Genomic DNA, 27,253 nt, shown 5'->3' with positions numbered 1-27,253 from the left:
TGACGATAACTTCAGGAGTAGAATTTAGCGATTCATCACTGACATGTAACACCCAGAGCTCATCCCAAAAGTGTCCTCCTTGATGCCCCTTACCCCTTCAACTCATGTTTTGAAGGAATCTGACTCAGACCATGTTTTGTGGGTAGAATAGTGTTTATAGTCCGTGAACTGAAGCTTATAATCAGTGTAGTTGAGTAGAAAACGTGTCCTGCTTTATGGATTCTTTGGTGTTTGGAGTGGCTTTTCTCCCGTAGTGACGAATACCAAGTGTAAGAGAATGTCGTTTCTGGGGTTCTCCTATAGAACATAAAATTCACCTAAAAATTATTGATTCTGATAGTATGGTGGTCTGATTTTTTTTTAAAAAGATTTCTTCAGGTTTAAACCTGAAAGGTTGGTTATTATATGTCTCTTTTTTTCTTAATGAATGTTATCCTGTAACATGAGGTAGGTCTAATTTTAAGGGATATGTTTCTCTTACTTTTTCTAGCCTAATCCCCGTGTCTGTCTTAAAAACCAAGTCCAGAGCTAAAAGCTGCAAGGTACAGATTTTAAGAAGAAATTCATCTAAGAGGTCATCGATTATATTGCAGGATTTATACTATTAATATTTAGAAAACTTTTCTCCAAACACCTCTTATCTTCATTTTACTTTTAACACAGAGTTGGCTTAGAATGAGAATTCTGACAATAATAAGTTCCGATTCTCTCCCGAATCGGGATTTCTGAGCGTGGGTTCAGCAGCCCGGTGTCCCAGCCCCGCAGGCGGTTCGGATACCTGCTCGGGTTTGAGAAACACTGGTTGAGGTCTCCTTAAATTGAATTTATAGCACATGGAAGGGGAGGAAGGGAAGCTGGTTTCAGTTATAACTTTTCAATTTAAACTTTTTGAAAGGAATAGACTCTCTAACAGGCTGTGGCCTGTTCTCACATCATATTTTCTTTCGAAGGATTTGACATGCCAACGGGGAGACTACTGGCTTTATGTGCTTCTCCGGACTGTTCCTGTGTTTACTTAGTGATACAGAGTTATAACGTGTGCTTCTCTGAACTTGTCTTAGTTATTTGTATGACTCTGCGAATTTTCAGGTGGAGAAGATCTGTGCTGTGTTTTATTGTGGTAAATACACAATGCTATACAATCTGCCGTTGGAAGCATTTTTAGCGGACAAGTCAGTGTGTTGGGCGTATTCACCTTGTTTTGCCTCCATCCCCAGCACTTCTGTTTTTCGCCTTCCCAAATAGGACCGTTGTCCCCGTTAAACCCCAGCTCCCCATCCCCCGGCCCCGGCAAACCCTCTGCCCCCTTTTCTACCTTGTGTTTGTGAGTCGCGCTATGACTGTTCCTACTAGAAGTGGAATCAGACAGTGTTTGTACTTTAGTGATTTGCTTGTTTGACTCCGCGACCTGTCTTCACAGGCCATCCACGTCGTAGCACGTGTCAGAGCTGCTTTCCTCCTTATTTATTTATTTATTTAGAGCGAGAGCGTGCACATGAGCGGGAGGTGGGGGACGCAGATAGAGGGAGAGAGAATCCCAAGTAGGCTCTGTGCTGTCTATGTGGAGCCTGATGCGGGGCTCAATCCCACCAACCATGAGATCATGACCTGAGCCGAAATCAAGAGTCGGACACTTAACCAACTGAGCCACCCAGGCACCCCAGAACTTGTTTTCTTCTTAAAAGGCTGAATATTTAAAAAAAAAAAAAAATTAATGTTTTATTTAATTTTGAGAGAGAGACAGAACATGTGTGGTGGAGGGGCAGAGAGAGAGAGAGAGAGAGAAAGACATAGCATCTGAAACAGGCTCCACGCTCCGAGCTGTCAGCACAGAGCCCGACACGGGGCTCGAACTCGGGAACAAGATCATGACCTAGGCTGAAGTCGGACGCTTAACCAACTGAGCCACCCAGGCGCCCCAAGGCTGAACATTTTTAAGATCTAGTTTTTTTTTTTTTTTAAATATTCAGCAACGTTTTTTATTTATTATTTTTGGGACAGAGAGAGACAGAGCATGAACGGGGGAGGGGCAGAGAGAGAGGGAGACACAGAATCGGAAACAGGCTCCAGGCTCCGAGCCATCAGCCCGGAGCCTGACGTGGGGCTCGAACTCACGGACCGCGAGATCGTGACCTGGCTGAAGTCGGACGCTTAACCGACTGCGCCACCCAGGCGCCCCAAGATCTAGTTTTTGATGCTTATATCAACCAAAAAATTGCATATCTAAGTTCATTTCTTTTTTGTCTTTTATATTAATAGATTCTAGATCCAAAAGGCAAGTTCCTTGAAGAATTCTACCACTGTATTTTGTTCCATATATTCAAAGTATATATATATTTTTTAAGCAAGTTTTTTTTTTTTAAGTTTATTTATTTTGAGAGAGAGAGCCCGAGCGAGCCTGCTTGTGCGAGTGGGGGAGGGACAGAGAGAGGGAGAGAGAGAATCCCAAGCAGGCTCCGTGCTGTCAGCACAGAGCCCAACCTGGGGCTTGATCTCACAAACTGTGAGATCATGACCTGGGCCGAAATCAAGGGAGGGACACTCAACCCAGCGAGCCACCTAGGCGCCCCTCAGAGTATATCTTTATAATGTGCATTTTGTGGTTGCTGTTGTTCCTGGTTTCTTAAGAAAGAAGTAGGTGTAGGGGCCACCGATGTAAAACGCTGGGCTCCTGCCATAAGGGAAGAGAAGTCGAAGAGACAATAGAGAATCAGACGCTTCGGGTGTGAGGTACGACGGGTCTGATAGGCCTTTAATAAATAGTACGTGATAGATATTTTCCTGGTGGATTAAAACGGCTTCTAGTTTCAGTCCGCTAATGATGGAGTTTTTATTCTGGTTCATGAAACCGGATAATATTTCCATAGCTCATTACGTTCTTTTATGTGGGCAAACACATGGCATCTTTCAAAGCTGACAGCTGCAATTCCCCAGAACACCAAATGCTTTTTCTCAAGTCCTTGCATTTATTTTTTTACACTCTGGAAAGTAAAGCCGTACTCTGCCAAATCCAACTTGATTTGAACAGGAATATGCAGAACCGCTATTTTCGTTGTCACCCACACTCTGCTCTTTATTAGACAAAAAAATGTGCGGACTGGGAGTGGTTTTGGTAAATCACGGGGTGTCTTGGATCCCACTGGATCATGCATGGGTCCGTCACGTGACTGCACGCGGAAAACCCCAGAGAAGAGAGACCTGTCACGGCGCTGCAGGCGTTCGTGTTTGCCTGGGGCCTGAATAATTGTCACCTGTGAGACCTTTGACCTTCAAAATGTATTGACGTATATCTTACGTATAAAGATCTACCTAAAAGATGTGTATACCTCCGTTTTTTCCAACTGTAGTTGGCCCTTGAACACAGATTAGTGTCACAGACACCCCCCCCCATCCCCGCATGCAGTCAAAAATCTGCACATATAACCTTTGATTCTCCAACAACTTTGCTAATAGCCCACTGTTGACCGAAGCCTTACCGATCGCACAGGCAGTTGATCGACACATATCTGGCACGTGCCTTATGTCCCGTATTCCTCCAACCAAATAAGGTAAAGAAAAAATCACAAGGATACGTTTCAACTCTTGTCACCTGACAATGGAAAGGTCGAGGCGGGAAGTCTTTACGTTTGTGATTCTTACAGTCATGTATCTTTTTCACGAGAGGAATTTTAGAGTGTTTTGTACATGGTCCTCAAATACAACTATATCATGTTTTCAACTTTAAAAGTGTAAAACTCGGGGCGCCCGAGTGGCTCGGTCGGTTAAGCGTCCGACTTCAGCTCAGGTCACGATCTCGCGGTCCGTGGGTTCGAGCCCCGCGTCGGCCTCTGGGCTGACGGCCTGGAGCCTGCTTCCGATTCTGTGTCTCCCTCTCTCTCTGCCCCTCCCCCGTTCGTGCTCTGTCTCTCTCTGTCTCAAAAATAAATTAACGTTCAAAAAAAAAAAAAAAAAAAGTGTAAAACTCTCGGGGCACCTGGCTGGGCCAGTGGAACGTGTGACTCTTGATCTCAGGGTTTTGAGTTGGAGCCCCGTCTTGGGTACAGAGATCACATAGCTAACTAATTAAGAAAAGAAAGTTTAAGACCTTCAAAGCAGTTTGGTTTGAGAATGGTAGTCATGTGCCCAGGAGGTTAAAGTAGGGCTGGATGGGAAGGGGTTCTAACAGGTCCTGCCTTCAGAGGCCGGTCTCCTGGAGGAGGTTGATAGGGCATCAGCTAGGCCTTGAGCCTGTAGAGCGACCGAGCCGTCTTCTTGGGCTCTGCTCTCAGCGAGCTTATAGTCCAATGAGAAGACCCAGTTGTCCGGGCCCTGGGGGCAAACAGGGACCCCCCTGCTGAATTTGAACCAACATTTCTCCCCTTAAGTGTTTGAGAAATACTTAACATACAAAAGGTCTAAGGATAATGGTGAGCATTTATGGGGTACATAAGTATTTTGTCATTCGTTTGTGTGACGCAACGTTAGGGGCGCATGGCTGGCTCGGTTAGTGGAGCACGTGACTCGTGATCTCAGGGTTGTAAGTTCAAGCCCCACAGTGGGTGTAAGGGATTACTTCAAGATAAAATCTTTAAAAGAGATGCACACGCTGCGTTAATTTCCACAGATCTAAATTAGACCCGGAAGAAGTTGAGGACCCTACAGGTATCTTTTTGATGGCTTGCACTTACTTTGTAGGTAGGGCCCCACCAGCTTTATTTGGATATAACCGACATTTAACATTGTATTAGTTTAAGGTGTCTACCGATGTTTTGAGATATGTACAAATTTGTGAAACGACCATCAAGGTAAGTTTATTTAACATCTGTCGCCTCACACAGTTACACATTTTTTTCCTTGTGATGATGATTTTTAAGATACCCTCTTTTAGGGGCGCCTGGGTGGCTCTGTTGGCTAAGCATCTGACTTCGGCTCAGGTCATGATCTTGTGGTTCGCGAGTTCGAGCCCCACGTCGGGCTCTGTGCTGACAGCTCGGAGCCTGGAGCCTGCTTCGGATTCTGTGTCTCCCTCTCTACTCCTCACCCGCTCATACTCGGTTTCTCTCTCTCTCTCTCTCTCTCAAAAATAAACAAATGTTAAAAATGTCCTTTTTTAGCAGCTTTCAAACGTGCAGTGCAGTATTAATTATAATCGCTGTGCTGTGCATTACATCACCAGGACTTTTTTTTTTTTTTTTTTTTTTTTTTATGTTTTTTTTTTTTTTTTTAGACAGAGAGAGACAAAGCATGAACGGGGGAGGGGCAGAGAGAGAGGGAGACACAGAATCGGAAATAGGCTCCAGGCTCCGAGCCATCAGCCCAGAACCTGACGCGGGGCTCGAACTCACGGACCGTGAGATCGCGACCTGACTGAAGTCGGACGCTCAACCGACTGCGCCACCCAGGCGCCCCTTCTCTTTTTTTTTTTTTTTTTTTAATTTTTTTTTTTTTTTTTTTTTTTAAGTAAGCTCCACACCCAACGTGGAGCTTGAACTCATGACCCTGAGATCAGGAGTCGCACGTTCTGTCGACTGAGTCTGCCGGGCGCCCCTGGACTTACCTGTCTTCCAACTGGGAGTGTGTAGTCTGGAGTAGGTCTGTGGGCTTTGCTTTCAAATTCCTCTCCCTTTCTCCTCCTCGTTCTCCCTCTGATCTGCCTGTGCCCTACTGGGTTGCCTGCCGGACTATAACACTTTTCCCCGTCGTGCCCTGTCTTTGGTGGCTCACAGTCGTCTTCTTCATCGAAGGCTGTTGCTTACGGCTGGTACCCGTGGCATTCAAATCAAGGCCCGTCGACACCAGAGCCCAAGCTGTCCGTTGGCCCTGTCGTGCGGCTCCCTGGTTTGTGTCTCAGGCCCAAGGTGACAGTGCTGCAGGAGCAGAGGGAAAGGACAGTGGTGACTAGCCGAGTCACACAGCTGGTGGCTGGGGGGGTGGATAGGACGTTGCCAGCACCCTGCGCTCCAAGGAGTCCGTTGGAGGCCGTGAGTGCGGGTGCGGCATCACATCTCCGGTCAGGATCCGGTGCGAGATCCGGGGAAGGCTTTGTCCTTGGAGCAGGAGAGGACTCTCCCAGGACTGTGGGGAACAGCAGTCTAATGGTTACATTTATTCAGGCCGCGATGGGAGCCGAGCGGTTAGTTTCCTGACGCGAGTTCTTTCCCTTCCAGTGTATTGTGTTTCCTCATTCTGTGGAAAATGTTAACACCAGTAGCCTGAGGCCTGATTCAGGGCTCCCTGGAACCGAAACCTTTTCAGAGAACGTCGTCTGGTTCAGCACCCTCCTTCCACCCCCTGTATTTTGTGAAAGGTCTCTTCCCAGCCCTGGTCGTGTTTATCTTCAGGGCTCTATCTTCTGATTCCCGCAACTGAGTATAGTATATTTAGCTAATAATCAGTTCTTTAGCTAAATCTATTCCTTGTATTTATTTCATCTTTCAGAGGGAATATTTTATCCATAAGACCTACATCGAAGTAAAGGTGATTTCTGTCTGTATCTTCGGTTTGCCTTTTCTCTATAGGAAGAAGGAGACCTACGTGGTATTATTTACACCGAGTATTTGTTTTTGTTTTTGTTTTAACTTGGCTGTTTAGAAGCTTAACATAGTGGGTTTTCACCAAAGCCTCATGAGATTTGCATCGTGTGTTTTTAGGGCCGTTGGGAATATGATTGCCACTTTGGTGAACAGAGCGGTTTTTGGGGGGTGAGTTTTCAAAGCATGGTAGAAAAGATAAACGTCAAAAAATATTTTAGTTTTTAAAGCCGATTGCGTTAGAAAGGCTTCCTTCCCCTTTTTGAGCCTAGACAATTTGGTTCCTTGGAACCATTGGGCTGCCGCACTCAATGCGCACTCACTTTCTTCCTCTGGAAGTTCAGCACAGGACAGTAGCCACATTTTTTGACTGTTGTACTTAGTCTGTGTCAGGGCCCGCTAACCAGTTCCTTTTTGAATCTTCCACGATTCTGTACGCTAAAGAAAATGCAGAAGCTGGGACTCTGCGAAATACGGGAATCTCCCGGGGCTCTCTGCCGACTGCTGTTCGGAGCTGAGATTTGAAGGCGGGTCTTTTTTTTTTTTTTTTTTTTTTTTCAATTTTTTTTTTTTTTTGACGTTTATTTATTTTTTGAGACAGAGAGAGACAGAGCATGAAGGGGGGAGGGGCAGAGAGAGAAGGAGACACAGAATCGGAAGCAGGCTCCAGGCTCTGAGCCATCAGCCCAGAGCCTGACGCGGGGCTCGAACTCACGGACCGCGAGATCGTGACCTGAGCTGAAGTCGGACGCTTAACCGACTGCGCCACCCAGGCGCCCCTGAAGGTGGGTCTTTTATCCCAAGGTCTGTACGAGGGGGCGCGGACCCGGGTTCAAATCCCCGGGACGTTGGCTTCTCTCGGCCTCTATTTCCTCGTTTCTAAGTAGAGAGAAACTCATTTCGTAGAAAGATTCTGCCTAGTAAGTGCATTAGACTTTGTGAAGCCAATTACGGTGCATACGCAGCGGTCAGTAAGTAGGCGATGCTTGGGTAGAGTGTTGTCAGCCTCATTTCCCGTGCTGGCAAGGTCCTTGTCCTGTGTCCCTGCCTCCTCAGCGCCCGCCGTGGGGAAGGGAGTGAATGTTTGTTGAGTGATTTCTCCAGGTCCTTCTGAAAAGAAGTTTGTCTTTTGTTTTCTTAGAGCACACTTGATAGATTTTTGCTCTTTTCTCATATTTCATAGGTCTTACTTTTTAGAATAGTTTGTTTAGGTTTGCGGAAGATTGAGGAGACCACACAGAGGGTCTCCAGATACCCCTGTCGTTAAAGCCCGTGTGCTGTGTTTGTTTCAGCTGATAAGCCAGTATTAATACATGATCTTTTTTATTTTTTTATTTTTTAATGTTTTATTTATTTTTGGGAGCGAGAGAGACAGGGTGTGAGCAGGGGAGGGGCAGAAGGAGAGGGAGACACAGAATCCGAAGCAGGCTCCAGGCTCCGAGCTGTCAGCACAGAGCCCCACGCGGGGCTCGAACTCACGAAAACCGTGAGATCATGACCTGAGCCGAAGTCGAATGCTTAACCGACTGAGCCACCCAGGCGCCCCAATACGTGACTATTCATTAGCATCCCCCATTAGGATTCACTCTTGGTGTTGGACATCCTGTGGGCTTGGACAGATGCAGAACATCACGTGTCCACGTTAAGGTATCACACAGAGCAGTTTCATGGCCCAGGAAACCCTCTGTGCTCCGCCTGTCCGTCCCACCCCCCTCTCCTCCAGTACCTGGGAGCTGCTCATCTTTCGGCTGGTTCTGTCGTTTTCCGTTCCCAGAATGCCATGTGGTGGGCATCCTATGACAGGTGGCCTTTTCACACAGGCTTCTTTCGTTAAACAGCAGTCATTGAAGTTTCTCCCACGTATTTTTGGGGGTTGATGGCTGATTGCTCTTTGTGGCTGGGTAACGCTCCACCGAATGGACGTGCCCCAGTCTACCAATCCATCCCTCTTTCGGAGGACACCTTGGTTGCTTCCGGTCTTGGACAGTGAGGGACGAAGCCTTTCACCCTGCGTCCCTTTTCACCCTTGCCGCTTCCCTGCTCTGGTGGATCAAGTTCCCTTGTCGGTCAGACTGGTCACTGCTGCAGATGTTAGGAATTCCTGACTTGGCTGCCAGTTAAAACTCGATGAATTTGTTGCTGTTGTTGTTTGGCTTTACTGAGGTATAAGTGAGGAATAATAAACCGTACATACATACATTTATTTATTTATTTATTTATTTATTTAAAATTTACGTCCAAATTAGCTAGCATACAGCGCAACAATGATTTCGGGAGTAGATTCCTTAGTGCCCCTCCCCCATTTAGCCCAGCCCCCTCCCACCACCCCCTCCAGTAACCCTCTGTTTGTTCTCCATATTTAAGAGTCTCTTAGGAATAAACTGTACATTTTAAAGCTACGTAGTTGGGTAAGTTTTGTCATGTGTTCTTACCTTTGAAACCATCGCTGTAATTAAGATAATTAACGTAGGCATCGCTCCAAAAGTTCTTTATGTCCCGTTGTAATTTCTTTTTTCCTAACGCCAGGGAGCCACTGATTTGCTTTCGGTTACTGTAAATTAGTTTGTACTTCCTAGAATTTTACAGAATCGCACGTACTTTTTTTTTTTTTTTTTTGCCTGTTTTCTTTGATTCAGCATAATTATTTTGATTCATTCATGTATGCACGGATGAATCGCTCATCACATTGTATTGCTGAAGAGGGTCTCCTTGGGTGGGTTTATTTATATATACTGCAGCAGAAGACATTGGCGTTTAAAAAAAATAACACTTAAACATTTTTTTTTAACTTCCTTAAAATTTATTTTTTAGAGAGAAAGAGAGCATGTGGGTATACAAGTGGGGAAGGGGCAGAGAGAGGGGGAGGGAGAGAATCCCAAGCAGGCATCTTGCAGAGTCCGCGAATCGTGAGATCGTGACCTGGGCTGAAATCAAGAGTTGGATGCTTCACCGACTGACCCACCCAGGCACCCCGAAAAGAGAACGCTTTCTGATTTCGTAGCACCTTTCTAAGATTTTGGATCTGTTAGAATCAAGATGGAAACCTATGGTTTATTGTTATTATGTTTTATTGCTCCTGTAATTTATTTTCAAATCTGGATTAATACTTGCAAGCTGGAAAACAAAGGGATACTTTTCAGGCTGTCAGCAAAAAGGAAGATGAAAAGTAGTTGCTAAAGTTCTATTCTAGGCGGAAAAGGCAACTGGATCTGGGACTCAGACCACGAGAGGGGTGGGGAGGGTGGAGCAGGAAGGTGGGGGCGCCGAGAGGAGGGGGGCCTCCTCAGTCATGGAAGGAATGTACTGTTTGTTGTTCACCCGAAGTCACCTTTGTGATTGGTGTGTGTGGTCAGAAGCTGCCTGTTTTCTAAAAAATTGCCTCCAATGCCAGAAATTTAAAAACAACAAATTTTTTTTAATGTTTATTTATTTTTGAGAGAGAGAGGGAGAGAGACAGAGTGCCAGCGAGGGAGGGACAGAGAGAGGGGGGGAGACACAGAATCCGAAGCAGGCTCCAGGCTCTGAGCTGTCAGCATAGAGCCCGACGCGGGGCTCGAACCCACGGACCGCGAGATCATGACCTGAGCTGAAGTCGGATGCTCAACCGACTGAGCCACCCAGGCGCCCCCAGAAATTTTTAAATAGGTGATACAGCCTTCTATTCTGCGTCTGGACAAAAGGCTTTAAATAACAAGACCCAGTTAATAAAACAGACTTGAAACTCAGACTAGTATAATTAGCTTATCAAGAAGTATGAATGACTCTCTGGGTCTCGAGGAGAGAAGACATTTATCGTTAGACTTATTATTTAGGGCTCACCGCAGTCCCCACAGACGTTCTAGGGACATGAGCTAGGACAAAGGTGTGTAGTTGTCAGGTCAAAATGTTCCTTGTAAATCAGCCAAGAATATCAGAGCAACTTCTTGAACTTGAAATGTGGCCAGTGAGGCTGAGGAACTAAATGTTAAAGTTACTTACCTTTTAACTAGCCCCATGTGGTTAGTGGCTGCTGGTTTAGATGACAGAGTTCCAGAGTCGTCTGTTCATGGCGTGGAATGGTGGGTGTTTTCCTCATCGTTCAAATGCATTCTCTCCTTTCCCCTCCTCCCCACTCCTTTTTTGGGTGAAATGTACATAGTCAGATTTGTGGATGTCAGTTGGATGTGTATTTGTTGGAATCCTGCCTTCTCGTGGAGAACGGTTCAGGTAAATAAACATAAAACGTATGAAGTGACCATCCATGGCTTCACAGTTCTTTCCATTTTATGTCAAGTTTTTTTTTTGTCCACAGTTTTGACTGATTGGCATTTTCTTTTCTTTTTTTTTTTTTTCCAATATATGAAGTTTATTGTGAAACTGGTTTCCATACAATACCCAGTGCTCATCCCAAAAGGTGCCCTCCTCAATACCCATCACCCACCCTCTGATTGGCATTTTCAAGAACTCTGGAATTTTTCTGAGAAAATAATTAAATGGAACTTTAATTCCATTAAGGAATGGAATTCCATAAGGAATTCCAATTAAGGATGTTAGAGGTCATCTCTTAGATCAGGGGTGGGCAGGCTGTGCCCTGTTGCCTGTCTTTGCAGACAGCTCTTAGTTTTTATATATAGATCATATAGATGATACATAAACATATGTATAAATTATATATGTGTGTGTATATATATATATATATATATATATATATATAGTTTTTATATTTTTTAATGGTTAGGAAAAATTCCAAAGAATAATATTTCATGACATGTGAGAAGTATATGAAATTCAGTTTTTGGTGTCTGTAAATACAGTTTTAAGGGAACACGGCTGCACTCATCTGTTCACGTATTATCTGTGGCTGTTTTTGTCCTATAAAAGCAGAGTTGAGTATTTGCGACAGAGACTACCTGGCCCGTGAAGCTGAAAGTCTTTGTTTTTTGGCCCTTCACTTACTACAGAAGCTTTGCTCACCCATCTCTTTGCTTCTCCAGGATCTCTGTGCAGAAGTTGGAAACTTACCAGAACACTGGACCCTTTGTTTTTGATAGAAAGTTTGATGGTAGAGAATGATCCATTGGATTGAAGCTCAGTTTGTTCAGATTTTGAATACCGCCTCTCTATGCAGGCAGAACTTAGGAACAAATGAATAACATTTAAAGCACTTGCTTGCGGCTCCTGGGTGGCTCAGTCGGTTGAGCTTCCGACTTCGGCTCAGGTCACGATCTCGCGGTCCGTGAGTTCGAGCCCCGCGTTGGGCTCTGTGCTGAGAGCTCGGAGCCTGGAGCCTGCTTCCGATTCTGTGTCTCCCTCTCTCTCTGCCCCTCTCCTTGGGCTCTGTCTGTGTCTCTCAAAAAATAAACATTTAAAAAAAATAAATAAAATAAAGCACCTGCAGCCGCAGTTCCCGCACTGTGCCGAGGCACCCCAGGGCACCACAGTGCTGTTGGGTATTTTTTACATGTTGAGAAAACACGCTTGATAGTCAACGTTTCTTGGACGTCGTGCAAACTCCTGGCGCTTGCACGGTAGCTCACGTTTCAAGATTGGATCACACGGTTTTCTTTTCATGGCGTCGCATCTTTGTGGAGCTGCGTTTTCGCTGGCTGCTGTGCTAAAAATTAGCTAGTGCGGCACGAGAATCCGTGGGCAACAGAAAACGAGAGCACAAGCACCCCGTGTGATTCCGAGCCTTGGTGGCACCCAAGCGTCCACCCTCACAAGTAACACTGGCCATGTAGGAATGGGACAAAAACACATTTTCCCTCGACTTGAGAGTATTATTGTTTCAGATGGCTACTGAGTTATTAGGACACAAGTGCTTTTCAAGCTTGTCTGGACCTAATAACACCCGATACTTCTTCTGGCATTGGGGCACCGTGGAAAAGTTACTGAGATGTCAAGGGTGCTGCGAAGGGACATTTAGAATCCTCTGACGTAGGGCACCATGTGGTGGTGCCTGAGGACAAACGTTCCCAGAGAAGCCAGTCAGAAATGTCCTCATCGATTATCTTCAAGGCTGTAAACAAACTGAAGTCACCCCCAGGCTAGTGTCTGAGATGTCGATCTCCAGCTCTTCCAGAAACATAATACCGTGCAACACGTGAGGGCCTTAGCTTTCTACTCTAGGCTAAAAAGCGGAAGATCCGGTTTATCGAGCATGCTAGATCGTTCTTGGAATTTCATTTGAAAGCTCAAGAACTCTGTGTCGGTCTATTAAATTGTGTTCACAGAAGTTTCCCACGTAGTCTTGCCCGGAAATTCTCGAGAAGGAATACATTACAAGTACCGTAAGGTAGAGTATTCTAGAAGACCTTACTGAATCAGGAGTGTAGCCGTACAGCTGCTTGCACACGCAAGGAGGGAAGGAATGGTTTCACGTTTGTCTTTAACCAGGAACAGCTAGAAACTATTGTGCCTGGTAGCTTTGCTGCAGCCAGATAAGCTCTGTGCCCAGCGTGGGACTTGAACTCACGTCCTTGAGGTCGAGAGTCGCTTGGTCTACCCACTGAGCCTCCCAGGCGCTGCCGCCCCTCCCCGAACATATGCTAATTTTGAAATAGATTCGGATGATTGATTATTTTTCTTCTAAGGACAGTTCTTTGTTTTCTTGCTCGTTTGGTTCTTACAGCATTGAGGAGTCCCGGGACTCTGCTGGCCCTTGTCAGAGAGGGACTTCGCGTTTCTCTGCCGGGAGCCGGGAGCAGTGTGCTCGGGCCGCGTGCTGCCGTGGGTGCAGGTTGACGTCCTGCTGTCCTGGGTGCGGGGGTGGGGGGGGAGGGGGCAGCACTGGCAGGGGCGCGGTCACGGGCGCCATCACATTCTGCTGCGGTCCGCCCGCCGCACCTGCACCTGCTCCTTGGCTCAGTGTTCTGTTGTTGTCAAGGACTCTCGGTCACTTGGGCTGGGACCCTCACGGTCGAAACGTTTGTGGTCGGACATCCTCAACTAGATACAAGTTCATGGAGGGCCAGTTCCCGCTACCCTCGCGGAGAGACCTTTGCCAGGCATCTGGGTTTAGGGGGCTCCCGTCCCACCTCGCGCTCAGGGGTGTGGGACCCTGCCCTTTGGAGCGGAGTCAGGCACGGTTTGGGTCTCACTCACCCGAGTTGTCGAAGAGGTCGGCAAACACCCTCCTGCTGTGTGATTTGGGGCCCTCTTTACAAATACCGTAGTATGGGTAAGGAAGGGTAGGGACCTTGATGGTACTGAAACTCCTCGCACGTGAAGTCCTTTGATCTTGTGGGTAATTTGCAGCAGAACCTTTCTGCTTGTGCCGCTGTTGCCACTGCTGGTCGTCTGCAGGCCGGTGACGGGGCAGGGGACACAGGTGGCCGCCGTGCACGGCCCCCTCTGCTTGAGGGAGGCCCGCCGCCCCCAGTGGCACCATGTCCCGCGCCCGTGTGCTGTGGTCCCACCGAAAATAGGTGGATTGGGGAAGAAATTGCGAAGTTTTTCTGTCCTTTAACACAGCCGTTTCGTGTTGAGAACCGTCCAGAGCAGGGGCACAGGCGTGTGAACGAGGGACACGGGGCCTGACCTGCGCTCCTCCCGGTGCCTCCCAGTACCCGCCTGTCTCCCCCGGGGGTGTGGGGGAGCGCACCGAGCCGGCTCCTCGGTCGCTGGGAAACACGGCCGGTGTCTCCCGCGGTGTGGTGGCCGTGAGGGCGGCCGCGGGACCGAGGGACGGTCAGAAGAATGTGCGTGCGGTCGGGACACTGTGGCGCAAGGTGTGGGAGCCGCACATCCGCCATCTGCGCCTCGGCTGCGCTCCTGTCTTGGCTCATCGTGGCCCTGCTCCACGGAGAAGGTCCTAGAAGAGGGTCCAGCCTCTTGTACTGGATCCCGTTGGCGTCGGTCATGATGCCCTGTCCTTAGAGCTCCCGGCCCCTGCGGGCCCGACTCACGCCCTCTCCACACTAAATGTCACCCTGAGAGAGTGTGTCCTCAGAACCCTGGAACTGAGCTTGTCTAAGATGAAATCCCTAATTTACACTTCAGATGTGTTTGATCCCAGAGGGAGACAGCTTGGCACCTGTCAGATGTTTGCGTATTTTTTTTAGCTGCCATAGAATCTTTGTGTGTTCTTGTGTGACCTTCCCGGGGCTAGTCCAGTCTGTTGTGACTTGATTTGTGGGTCCCACTGAAGGCCGGTGACTGAGGATGGGGACTTTGGTGCTAACTCAGCACTTGGCCCGGACAGTTGTCTGTACCCTGTTACCCCAGTTAGTCTGCTCATGGTCTTGAACTCGTTTGAAAATCGCTAATCTGACTGGGTTGGTCATGAAGACTTTGGATGAATGGAAGTGTATCACAACTGATTGGATTATAACTTTTCTTGGAAAGGACTCAAATTTTCAAAAATTTAAGTTTTTATAAACATTTTGTTTTGTGTTTATATAAATATATATATTTATATATATATAAAAAATATATATATATATAGGGACGCCTGAGTGGGCCTGAGCGGCTCAGTCGGTTGAACGTCTGACTCTTGGTTTCAGCTCACTCAGTTTCGTGGGTTCGAGCCCCGCGTTGGGTTCCACGCTGACGGTGCGGAGCCTGCCTGGGATTCTCTCTCTCTCTCTGTCTCTCTCTCTCTCTCTCTCTCCCTCTCTGTCTGCCCCTCCCCCACCCACACTGTCTATCTCTCTCTCTCTCTCTCTCTCTCAAAAATCAATAAACTTAAAAAAAGTAAAAAAAAGAATGAACACATTTATTCACAAGTAAGTAGCATGTGATTCGGAACCTCGCCTTGCTAGTGGACTAAATAGAAGTCCGCCTGTCTTGTAATAGCGGAGGCAGAATTCAAGAGCCCATCAAGGACTTGAATTGTGACCACATGCAGTGGGGGGGGGGGGGGGGCCAGGTTCCTCGGGGCCGTTGACACTCTTCACGCCTTCACTTAGCCGAGCTGTTTGTATGCTTTGGAGTCCCAGCAACAGACCAGGTGCCCGAAGCTCTTCGCGGCGCGACTCCTGTGCCTGAGCCGCTTCTGAGGCAGGTGACGCGGTGTCCGCGGGTCTGAACGGCTGCTCCGGAGCGTGTCCACGGAGTGTTTCCTCCCTTGTGGTGTCGCTCCCGTGGCCCCCATCGGGAACGTTCCCTTCTGCACACGCGCTCTCGCCACCCATCCTGGAGCCATGTCCCCCCCGCACTGTCTGAAGCAGTTTCATTGTCAGTACGGTGCATTGCTGTCCGTGACCTCCTCCCTGTCTTTTCTTCGTTGTGGACGGTACGTGTGTCTGTGTCTTGCTTCTGAAGAAGCCCCGTCCCTGTGTCTTCCACAGTCACGTTGTCTAGATCTCAACACGGTGGCTTATGCGGCAGGCCCTCTGTATGTATGTGGCTGTCACTTCTGCTAAGTCGGCGATTTACGGAAAACCGACTCTGAGGGGCTTCGGTCAGTTTCCCACGTCTTCCCGATGTGTTTTATATTTGCCTCTTCGAGCACTGGCAACTTCTGAGAGACTCCCGCCGTATTTAGGGTTTTTCCACTTCGGGAGTCTTTCCGGGGTAAAACCAGCTCTGCGTCTAAGTGCGCTTGAGCGTCACGTCCAGTGCCATAGGATATCCAAGTCGTACGGGAAGCGGCTGGCTTAGTTCGCTGGCTAAGTTGTGTATGAACCTAGTTCAGTCTGAAGGTAGATTCTTTAAATGGAATTTCTTTTAAATGGGTTTTCCTGGCAGAATGCGCTGTTAAGCTCGTTACTTCTCAAGTTGAAATGTCTTCCCTAAAATATGGTTTTATTTAGCACAGTGCAAGCTTTTAATATCTCAAAATTGCATTCAAAGTTCGGTTAAAAACTGAAAGTGCTGTTGCCAAGCTCCCGAATTACAGGCTCAGAAATCCCTTTTGAAGGAGGAAGAGTGGGTGTAGGAAGGTGGGAGGAAGCCGAGTTACCCAGCAGGCAGCTTTCCTCCCTGGGGCAAATGGGTAAGGCCCTGCTTTTGTTTTTATTATTGAAACAATGGCTCTGTGAAACAAAACGAGTGAGCCAATGATAATAGTCAACGTCTCTTGGTCTCTTGCGAAAATAGCTTTTCCTTTTAAGAGAGGACACGGAAGAACATTTCTCTCGCGCTGGAAGAATGCCTTCTGGAAAATTTAATTCTGTTCAGGCCTCTCTTGATTTTTGTGGTTGATACACGCCGAGTGTGATTAGGAAGTGACATAATAATATTGCAGATAGTTCGTGAAAACTAAGACGGAGGGAAATTCCTGTGGCTCTCCCGAGGCGGTGATTTGAACCCGGAGAGAACTGAAGCCTAGGTTCCTGCCCAGTTCTGCGGACGTGGGCCCGTGGGCACGAACTAAGCCTTCAGAATGGGGAAGCTGCACACAGAAATCCAGACTGCTGCCTTCTCGTGAAGAGCCGGCAGCTGGAGCTCTCTGGGCCCGCGTCCCCTCAGAGCCACGGTGGCCAGGCCAGGCCGGAGGCCCCCGTGCCGAGGCGCAGGGCCCCGGGGGACCTCTCACCTGGCCTTCCACCTCGGGCTGGAGCTGGGCCAAACCTCACGCTGGGTAAGATGTGACAAGGTCGTACTCAGTTCTGTGCAAAAGCACTGTTGGTCTCCATATTGCCCTTCCCCCCGAAGTGACCTTCCCCTGTTGCTAGTGTCCCCAGCTTTTTACTTTGAGAAATTTCTATTATTAAAGAAGTTGATGAAGCGTAGCAAATACGTGTCTGCATTTCCACTTAGATAAATTAATACATTCGCTTTATCTCTTACACACACACACACACACACGCGCGCGCGCACGCGCGCATGCACACACTCACAGCCTGAGTCTTGCAGAACCATTTGAAAGAAGCTGTGTGTATCATTACCCTTGCCCTAAGTACTAAAGCATTATTGCCTCAGAACAGAAACGCTGCTTAACGGTCATCGTTATCACACCCGCGAAATTTCACACGGACAGAATGATAGTATTTAGTGTGTGATGCATGGGCACATGTCCTTAAATATTCTTTAGAGCTATTTTTATTCCAAGGAGCCAATGCAGCATAGCCTTTGGTAGTCCTGTCTCTTTAACTGACTTCATGCTAGATAGTTCTCGGCTTTTTCTGTTCATCTTTCAAGACAGTGGCCTTTCTCATTTTTTAAGAGTCCAGGCCGGTGCTTTTGTGCAGTGCCCCGTAACTTGGACTTGTCTTGATTATTTCCTCCCTTTCTGTTGTGAGGCCTGCAGAGGTCGCGCGTGCTTCCGTTGTGTCACAGCAGCGCGGCAGGTTGTCCCGTGCTTGGTCCTAAGTTAAATCCTTGGCCGGAGCTGGTATCTGCTAGATCTTTCCAGTATAAAGGGACAGATTTCCATCATCTGTCCCTTTGTAACTGCAGGCTGATCTTGGAGACCGTGCTGTCTCTTCCAGCCTTTCAGTAGTGCCCTGTGTCGATCCTTGCCCGAACCAGTTATAAATTGGTGGTTGCAGAATTGTGGTTTTCTGATTGTGTTGTTTGCCCCTGTGGTTATTAGGTGACATTTGTCTGTAAGATTTCCTTCCCCGCCCATTTCTCTTGGGTATCACAATCTTTTCTCTTTCTGGTGCTCAAATGATCTCGGAACGGGGGGAGTGGAACCCCTTCAGGCTGGTTCCTGTGTCCTTTTGACATGCCCCACCCCCCCAGTCACTGAGCACATCCTTATTTCTGGTAAGTGCTTCAGATTCACCTTGACCTTTCCCTTCAGACTTGTAATCAGTCATTTCTTGACAGTGCACGCCTTCTTCTCTAGTCCTGAGTGGTATTTAGAAACCGAGCTCTAGATGCCAAGTTTCTTGTTGCTGCTGAGGTGTCATTGCTTCTAGGCCCTTCCTGTGGGCAAAACTAGAATGTGCATAAATGTTTCCAATAAGATTGGGATGCTTCTGTTTTTCGGAGGCTGCAGCAAGTTTGTAGATTGTAGTTTGTGCTGAAAAACTGGGGTCTGGTATCCGTAAGCAGTTTCAGAGACTAAAGTTTTGTCACCGTTTTGCGATCTTCCTTTTCTATAACCCTCTAGAAAGTTAGGCTTTTCTGCACCAACAGTATGCAGAATTCCTGAGCCTTATATATCTCCGAAAGATTGGCCCAGGTAAGTGACCACAGAGACAAAGAGCTGATTTGTTGCTTTATCTAGTAAGGTTTTTTTTTTGTTGTTGTTGTTGTTTTAATGTTTATTTTTGAGAGAGAGAGAGAGAGCCCGAGCACACATGAACAGGGGAGGGGCAGAGAGAGAGAGAGGAAGACAGAGGATCTGAAATCAGCTCTGCGCAGAGCCCGACGCGGGGCTTGAACTCACGAAACCTGAGATCATGACCTGTGCCGAAGTCGGACACGTGACTGACTGAGCCACCCAGGCGCCCCTGTCTAAGCAAGGTTTTATTCCATAATTCAAAAAATGTTTATTGAGCAGTGACTTTGTTTTAGGCGATGCGAAGACACATGGACTGGCCCCTGCCCCGTGGCTGAGTGGTGCGCCTGGGGACGGGGGGCAGGTGCCGACCAGGGCACACAGGGAAGCAGGGAGAAGCTCGCTAGGAACCTTCCGCACAGACAGCTTTGCAGAGGAGTGTACCGATTCCCCGGGTGGGTCGTGCATTAGCACTGTCACGTCTAAGGCCATCTGGCCAAAGTAAAAGCCAGTCTCTGTGAAAACAGGCGTCTACACGGATGGGTGATTTTACAGGGAATGGAGAGTTTGTACTTTGTCTTCAATTGAAGACTGGGCTGTGAGGGTAATGCCCTGTGCCGACCACTCTGTTGCAAGAATTTAGAGGCCGTTGTGGGCATTTTGAAAATGATCTAATAGGTCCTTTGATAGGAGAGATCCCGGCTTCGGGTATTTCTTGGCAAGTGCCTACTCTGCCCCGTATGTAACTTAAAAAAAGAATCTTTTTGTTTGAATCCTTGTATTTCAATTTTTTGATATGTCATAGCGCTGGAGTATACAAAGCCAGGGTTTTTTTGGGTTTTTTTTTTTGTAATTATTAAAATTTAAAACTCAGTTTAGATGGTTTTCAGTGTCTGTAGAACAAATGATAGCAAATTTTTTTTTCTAGAGTTGTTCCCGTGTGCAATACTCAACGGGCCTCCCAGAGACTTCTGTGTGGTATGGTCTGAGCAGTTCGATAAACTCCTTACGTGTTGTTGATTTCAAATGCATTAAGAGACGAATGCTGTGTGATTTGTCAAGATTATAGCAGTAATGGGATGCAGAATATATTTGAGAGGAGGGGGGAGTAGGTAAATAGGAAGGATATGTTTTCAACCCCCAAAGTAAAGACTTTTAAAAAGCAGTTATAATTGGCCACCACGTAAGTTTTGCCTCCCTTCCAGACCGCCCTGTGCATGGCTGTCCTTGATTTTCTGAAAGGGCGACTCTGGTCACATAGTAGACTTCCCTCCTTCTCCATCGCCCCGTGAGGTAGGTAGGTCAACTCCAAGACAGCCAGACCTTCCATTGGGTTTGGTCCCCACTGTGCCCTCAGGGGGTGGCCATGTGGGCTGTGCTCAGCAGGGACAGGCTTTGTCAGAAGTGTCACTGCAGGCCACCGTTCCCTCCTCCACTGGCTTTCTGTCCCTGCTCGCCCTGCGGCATTCCCTTGAGGCCGCGCTCCTGGGTTCTCTTTCCTAGAAATCTCTCCCCTCCTCGATGACTGTAAACAGTCGTGTGCCTTGGGGCCCAGTGTAAATGCCCCCTCTTCCGTGAAGCCTTCCTACACCACCCCTCTCTCCAAAGCTCAGGGTGTTCTCTTTCTCCTTACACCTTTATGGCACTTGCTTATTCTTAGGACACACTCGTGTATGACCCTGACTCCCTTTCCTGAACTGTCTGCTTCATTTTCCACCGCCTCCCATATTGTCTCGCGTGGTATCTTACATAGACAGCAGGAGCACAGCCGGAAATTTGCAGACTGGTGTAGCCCTGTAATGTTATGGAGAGGAGAGGAGATACGTACCAGATTATCGAGGATACTTAGAGTGAGATTAGTGAAAACCGGGTGGAGGGATTAATAGGTCGCTCTGGTAGCGGCGTCCCGACTTCGGTTCAGGTCATGGATCTCAGGGTCCGTGAGTTCAGGCCCCGCATCGGGCTCGCTGATGTCAGCACAGGGTCCGCTTCGGATCCTCTGTCCCCCTCTCTCTCTGCTCCTCCCTCCCTCTCTCTCTAAAAAACAAATACAAAAAAATTGTAAATACAAAAAATAAGAAATAGGTTGCTCTGGTGCTTTATGGGGGGTTCAGTGCAGCTCCTGCGACCTGAGTATTACTTCTGTTCAGACGTCAGGTCTGTCCACGGGCAGCTTCAGGAAACTGCTCCTCGGAAGGCAGCGTGTTAGTCTGGCCGTGCGCCGGAACGCCTCGCCCCTTGTGGGAGGTCACATCGCAGCAGTCGGTGCCACTTTGAGGTTGTCATTCACCTTGCCAACAGCATACGTTTCTCCTCAAATCTGTGTGTGGTTGTGATTAACTTAAGGCGGGAAGTCAGCCCCCCCCCCCCCATTTTTAGGACAGCTGGTGGAGGAGTGGCATTTGTCACTTTAATAGGAACATCGCGTCACCGAGGTGCTGGGCCCAGCCCCGGGCTTCTTTTCCATGCTGCTTCTTAGACCCCAGACGCTTGTCATCCGGCCGCCTCGGTTTCCTGTTCCTGCAGCCCCGCGAGCCGCCGGGTGGCTTCGGTTTTAGCGTAAATTCAATAGTCAGGTCGTCAGCAACGCTGTCTTCACAGATCACCACACTCGCTACGCCGTAAACTAAATCGGGCGCCTGAGTGCATTGTCGAAAAGTTTGGATGAATTATACAGGAAGTGAAGCTTTTTTTCATGCTTTAAGTTTCGTAGTTTGCGATAATTGAAGATTCACGGTATGTTAATACCCTGTTATTCACCAGGAATGACACCGGGGGTCCCCCTGTGTTCCTTACCCGTTCCTCCCCGCCCCCCGTAACATTTAGGGAGACTGTGGTCCGTCGTCACAACCAGAATACCGCCGTGGATGCAGCGAAGATACTGAACATTCTCCGAGTGCCTTGAAGGCTGCACCCACTCCCCCCGCCCCCCCCACCCCTGCCCCTGGCAACCGCCGATCCGTTCTGCGTTTCTGCAGTTGTCATTTCAAGCAGGTTACAAACACGTTTGAGTCCATGGTCCGTTTTGAGCTAATTTGTACATCCGGTGCGGGGTTCAGGCTGAGGTCCTTTTTTTTTTTGTTGTTGTTCCTTCCTGTTGGTGTGCAAGGCCTCCAGTCAGATTTGTTGGGCAAAAAGGCCGTCCTTCTTCCGTTGAATTGCTCCTGCATCTCTGTCGAAAATCACTTGGGCGTATTTGTGTGGGTCCGTGTACGGCTGTCTGCCCTGTGACGTCTGTGTCCCTTCCACCGCCAGCCGCGCAAGCCTGGGTCACCGTGGCTGCGCAGTAGGCACCCATCCCACACCTCTTGGAGTGACGCCTCCCAGTTTAGTCTTTTTTTGTTGAGAATTGTTTTAGCCGGTTTAGTTCTCCTGCCTTTCCGTATAAACTTTATTATTATTTTTTTTAAGTTTGTTTATTTTGAGAGAAAGCGAGAGTGCAAGCCGGGGAGGGGCAGGGTGAGAGGGAGAGAGAGACTCTCGAGCAGGCTCCGCACTGTCAGCACAGAGCCGGACGCAGGGCTCAAACTCGTGAACCGTGAGATCGTGACCTGAGCCGCGATCAAGAGTTGGATGCTCGACCGGCTGAGCCGCCCGGGCGCCCCTCCATATAAATTTTAAAATAATCTTGTCTGTAGCTTAGGCAAAGACGAGCCCTGCTGGGATTTCGATAGGAGTTGTGTTAAACCTCTGTAGCCACGTGGGAAGGATTGACGTCTTTACTGCCCTGAGTCTCCCAGTCCATGAACACAGAATGTCTTTTTCTTTTTTAACAAAAGCTTATGATGTAAAGACAAAGGCAGCTCTGTGGTGACGCGTGGACGTGTATCAGGAGATGCCGTGTTTGTTTTTTTTTTGAAGTAAGCTTCGCGCCCAGAGTGGAGCCCGATGCGGGGCTTGAACTCCCTACCCTGTGATCGAGACCTGAGCTGAGATCAAGAGTTGGCCGCTTCACCGACCGAGCCACCCAGGCGCCCCGGGAGATGCTTTTATTCCTGGGAGAATCTCAGTGACGGGCTGTCGGGTCGCATCTCTGTTCAATTCCTTTTTTTAAAACAATTTATCCCCAGGCCTACGAAAGGAGGTTCCCTACGTGTCCTTTGATCCCGATGTTTGTGGACAGTGACACCGTGAACGAGTTCAAGAGCGAAGACGGGGCCGTTCACATTATAGAACGGCGCTGCAAGCTGGACATAGACGCACCAAGGCTGCTGAAAAAGGTACCCACGGGGACATTTAGGCCGTCCCCTTGCAGATGAACTTAACGCTCACGGCTTCTGTTGCACTCGGTGTCATTAATAAGTCCGTTTTCTCCTTTTTTTTTTTTTTTTTTTTTTTTTTAAAGATTGCAGGAGTCGATTATGTTTATTTTGTCCAAAAAAACTCACTGAATTCTCGGGAACGTACTTTGCACATCGAGGCCCATAACGAAACGTTCTCCAACCGGGTCATCATCCACGAACGTTGCTGCTACACTGTGAGTAACCGCGCTCGCGGGGGTGGGGCGGGGAGGGCAGGGGACGCAGGCTTGGGCCGGCCTGTGCTTCCGGGACCCGCGTGGCCGTCGCGCTAAACGGCACACCGCCTCGTGTTCTTCAGGTACCGCCCCTCGCTTCGGACGCGTGGGGTCAGCGGGTGGCAGCCGTGGTTTGCTGCAGAATGGGTCACGTGGTTGTAGCAGTCGAGGTCGCCTTGTGATGCCTTGATCTGTAAATATTCCCGTCCCATGTCCCTTCCTTTCCGGCGCCACTCTAACACTTCAGAAGTACACGGGAAGGACCCAAGAGAACAGTTTTCTCCGCTCTCTGAAAGTAGAGCGTTCCCGTGAAGCCTTTCGTTTGCCGAACACGGGCAAAGCAAAGCCGCAATTACGAGTGTATACGGGAAGATTTTCTAGCCTTCCCGTCTGCAAAACAGAGCTTCTTTAGGGGCTTCTGGTGCCCCAGGACCCGTCTTGTTAACAGGTGCACAGAATAAACGGAGACAAAGCCCAGAGGCCCACAGACACTGTTCTAAGCTCTGGAGTCTCGAGGCTTCCGGAGGCGGGGTGGGGGGCTTGGTGCTATCCTCGCCGCTTGGGGTACGAGCGGCCTCCGTAACGGCTTTTGCGAAACAAACGGTGAACGCTGTTCTGTTTTCACGTTCACCCATTTCCCTAAATGAGGAAATCCTCTTTAGATTTCTTTTGGTTAGCCAAAACAGGCACGGATGTCAGTCTTTCGTAGAGGCGATGGGGCGGAATGCAGACTTCGGGAAAGCAGGGCCTGCCCGTGGTGGGTACCTCTGGATCAGGCTGATCTGCTGTTCTTCGTCACTGACTCGCCACCAGATTATTAGAATAATCTAATAGGGTCTCTCGCTTCTTCCTCACCCTTCTACACCGTATCCTTAGCGCTGAATCCCAAGTGATCCATTTGAAGTGTGTCAGATCAGGGGTGCCTGGGGGGCTCCGTCCGTGAAGCGTCCGACTTCGGCTCAGGTCACGGATCTCACGGTCCGTGGGTTCGAGCCCCGCGTCGGGCTCTGTGCTGACGGCTCGGAGCCTGGAGCCTGCTTGGGATTCTGTGACTCCCTCTCTCTCTGCCCCTCCCCTGCTCTTTCTCTCTCTCTCAAAAATAAATAAACATTAAAAACTTTAAATAAATAAATAAAGTATGTCAGATCGTATCGTACTTTCTGCAGCCTTCCTGCGTTTCACACAGAAAAGCCCAGAGGCCTCCCAGGGGCTTACAGGGCCCCTCATTTTCTCGTCCGCACACATCTGCTGTCCTGCCGCCTTTGTGCACAAGCCTACGCACCTGCTGTTCCCTGATGGCGCAGGCTGCTTCCAAGTGCGCCCTCTGCCGGGGGGCGCTGTGCCCCCGGATCTCTGCTGGACTCCCGCCCTCACCTTCGGTCTGTGCTCACATCTGCCCTTCCGGATGAAGCCAGCCTGAACGCCCTGTTCAATTCTGCTGCCCGCCCCCCCAGTTCGTTCACCTGCTCCAGCTTTTCCTTTTTCCCTTAGCGCTTGTCTTCAATTTCTTACCTCTTTATGTTCATGGCTGATTGGCTGTCTCCCCCTCCGGACCGTAAGCTGCATCAGGCAGGGATCTTCGTTTTGTCTACACTGGAGAACCCTGCTCAGGAAATACGGTGAATGAATGAACCACCAATGAAAGCGGAGCTCTCCTTTTAACAGGCGTTTTTCGATTTCTTTTTTTTTCTAGAATATTTTACAAATATTTAGGTCTTTTCATGATTTTGAGCCTCCCTGTGTAAATTTTCCATCTGCTGCTTTCATGACCGTAACGTTACTGGTAGAGTAAGTGTTTTCTTTTGGTTACTAGTTGATGGAGAAGCCGACAGATGATACCGTCACTCATCAGCATAGTTAATGGGAATGATTTCTCATTTGTCTGCAGGTTCACCCTGAAAATGAAGATTGGACCTGTTTTGAACAGTCTGCAAGTTTAGATATTAAATCTTTCTTTGGTTTCGAAAGTACAGTGGAAAAAATTGCAATGAAACAGTACACCAGCAACATAAAAAAAGTGAGTCCAGCTTGGGATTTTATGGAAAAGGGGAGGCAGGAGCCTCTGAGGTGCTCGAGGCTGGCAGTGTTTTCAGAAGGCCGGAAACGGGCCAGTCGGGGGACCCGGCCGTTTCGCGACGCGGAAATGATTTGACTCTCCCCCGAGTCTTGGGTTCTAGGGAGGGGGAGGGTTGGGTGGGAGTTCAGATATTGCTCTTGCCAGTGACGTAGAAGGAAGGTGCGGCCACTGGCCGCTGTGCCCTCTGCCCAGAATCGTTGGCAGATTGGGGTGGGTGGGCGAGGCGGGAGCGGACCTGTCTGTGGGCAGGGGGAGCGCTTGTCGGGGATCCCCGGGGGTCCCCAGGCCTCGGGTTCTTAGGTTCACCTTGCGTGGAAAACTTCCCGTCTCGTTCTCGTGCTGTTGCTCAGCGCTGCTGTGGGATTTTGGTTTTGAGAGTGTCCGTGTGAGATCATGAATGTTGTGTGAAGGCTGGCTTTATTTTCAGGGTGTTGGAGAGAACTTGGGTCGAGACACAAAGCACAGATTGAGTACAAGGGTGATACATGGGTGCTTTTAATCAGTCATTTAAAAAACCCTGTCTCTTTAGAAATTACTTCCTGGACCTTTGGAGAAGAGGAAGTAAAATAATTATGAAAAACCCAGACACAGAGGCATTTGGCTTTGGCTTTTATAGATTTCTTCTGTGGCTATTCGGTTTTTGTTAGTGTCTTAAAAATCTGGGGGAGGGGCGAATAATTTGAATGTGGATCATATACTAACCGTCAAATCGGTTTTATTTTCAAGGGGAAAGAAATCATTGAATACTATCTTCGTCAGCTGGAAGAAGAAGGCATCACGTTCGTGCCCCGTTGGACTCCGCCTCCCATAGCTTCCTCTTCAGAGACGTCCTTGTCCTGCAAGAAACAGGCGGCGTCCTCGGCTGCTGTCGTCTCGGATGCTGCTCAGGCGGAGGGGCTGGGTGGCGAGGCCCTCAGCAGCCCCGGCGGGCCGCCCGAGCCGGCGGCGGGGACCCCTGAAGGTAGGAAAGATGCGGTGTCCCACGAGCAGGACCGGGGGTCGTATGGGGTCCTTTCCCTCCGGTTCCTCGGCCCGTTCTTGTCTCCTTAGGACCTTTAGGTATCATTTTGTCGCTGTCCCTTTTCCTCTGGCTTAGGTAACCCATTGTAGTTTTCTCTTAGAACGAAGAAAAGTTTCTTTTTTTTTTTTTTTTTTTTTTTTAATGGGCAGGAAGAGTTCTATCAAGTTGTTCTTTTATTGAAACCGGGAGATGTTTTTCAGTTATTTTAATTGAAGGCGTACTTAGCAAACGAAAGGGAGCAACTAAGCCTTTTACTGCAATCGTAGCGTCGCCAGATACTCTATGCTTCCCGTGTGCTAGGCCCTAAAGGTAATTGAGTCAGTAGGTTGAGCTGCGGCCTGGCCAGGGATTTAGTCTTACAGACGATCACTGAGGGTCTCTAAGGGGGGGCCGGCTTGACCCTGCTGTCCCTGTGGCATCCTTCAGTTCTGTGGCCGGGGGACCGCACTTTACTGAGCAGGACGACTTTGGACGCCTTCACGTTCCAGCGTTCTTTGTTGTAAACGCTGTCGTGTAATTTCTGTTCCAGACAAACTAGACGCAGACTACATCAAGAGATACCTGGGGGACTTGACCCCGCTGCAGGAGAGTTGCCTGATCCGGCTTCGCCAGTGGCTCCAGGAAACCCACAAGGGCAAAGTGAGAACCGGCCCCCCCGCTGTGTGTGGTGGTGCTGTCCGTGGAACTGTGGGCCCGGGTCCTGTTCATGGTTCCTCGGAGTAAATGTTCCCGATTACCGAAGCTGGGGAAGCCCCTCCCAGTCCCAGAGTCCCAGGATCTGTGTTTCTCTGTGTGGCATCCGAGTCCTTGACGGCAAATTGTGATGCCCTTCTATTTAGAATTAGTTTATTTTTCTAGGTTTACCAGAGAAGGGTCTCACTTAAAAACAGCTACACGTCGGGACACCTGGCTGGCTCCGTCAGTGGGGTGTGTGGCTCATGATCTCAGGGTTGTGGGTTTGAGCCCCACGTTAGGCGTAGAGATCACTTAAGAATAAAATCTTTAGGGGCGCCTGGGTGGCTCAGTCGGTTAAGCG

The 27,253-nt window shown here is 48.7% G+C and overlaps 1 protein-coding gene across 4 annotated transcripts in view; it reads left to right on the top strand.

Moving 5' to 3' along the window:
• Positions 1–27,253, top strand: part of SEC14L1 (SEC14 like lipid binding 1) — a 51,962-nt gene that overhangs the window by 11,601 nt on the left and 13,108 nt on the right. For all 4 annotated transcript variants that reach the window (XM_049635617.1, XM_049635614.1, XM_049635616.1 and 1 more), the window contains 5 exons: positions 22,674–22,823; positions 22,949–23,080; positions 25,008–25,136; positions 25,923–26,157; positions 26,747–26,856. In XM_049635617.1, coding sequence (XP_049491574.1) covers positions 22,713–22,823; positions 22,949–23,080; positions 25,008–25,136; positions 25,923–26,157; positions 26,747–26,856 — 717 coding nt within the window. In that variant the 5' untranslated portion in view covers positions 22,674–22,712. The remainder of the gene's footprint in view (positions 1–22,673; positions 22,824–22,948; positions 23,081–25,007; positions 25,137–25,922; positions 26,158–26,746; positions 26,857–27,253) is intronic.

The sequence above is a fragment of the Panthera uncia genome, chromosome E1 (genome assembly GCF_023721935.1).
Source record: "Panthera uncia isolate 11264 chromosome E1, Puncia_PCG_1.0, whole genome shotgun sequence".
In the NCBI taxonomy this organism is placed as follows: domain Eukaryota; kingdom Metazoa; phylum Chordata; class Mammalia; order Carnivora; family Felidae; genus Panthera; species Panthera uncia.
Note: the sequence above shows the minus strand (reverse complement) of the source record. Positions and strands in the feature narration are given on the sequence as shown.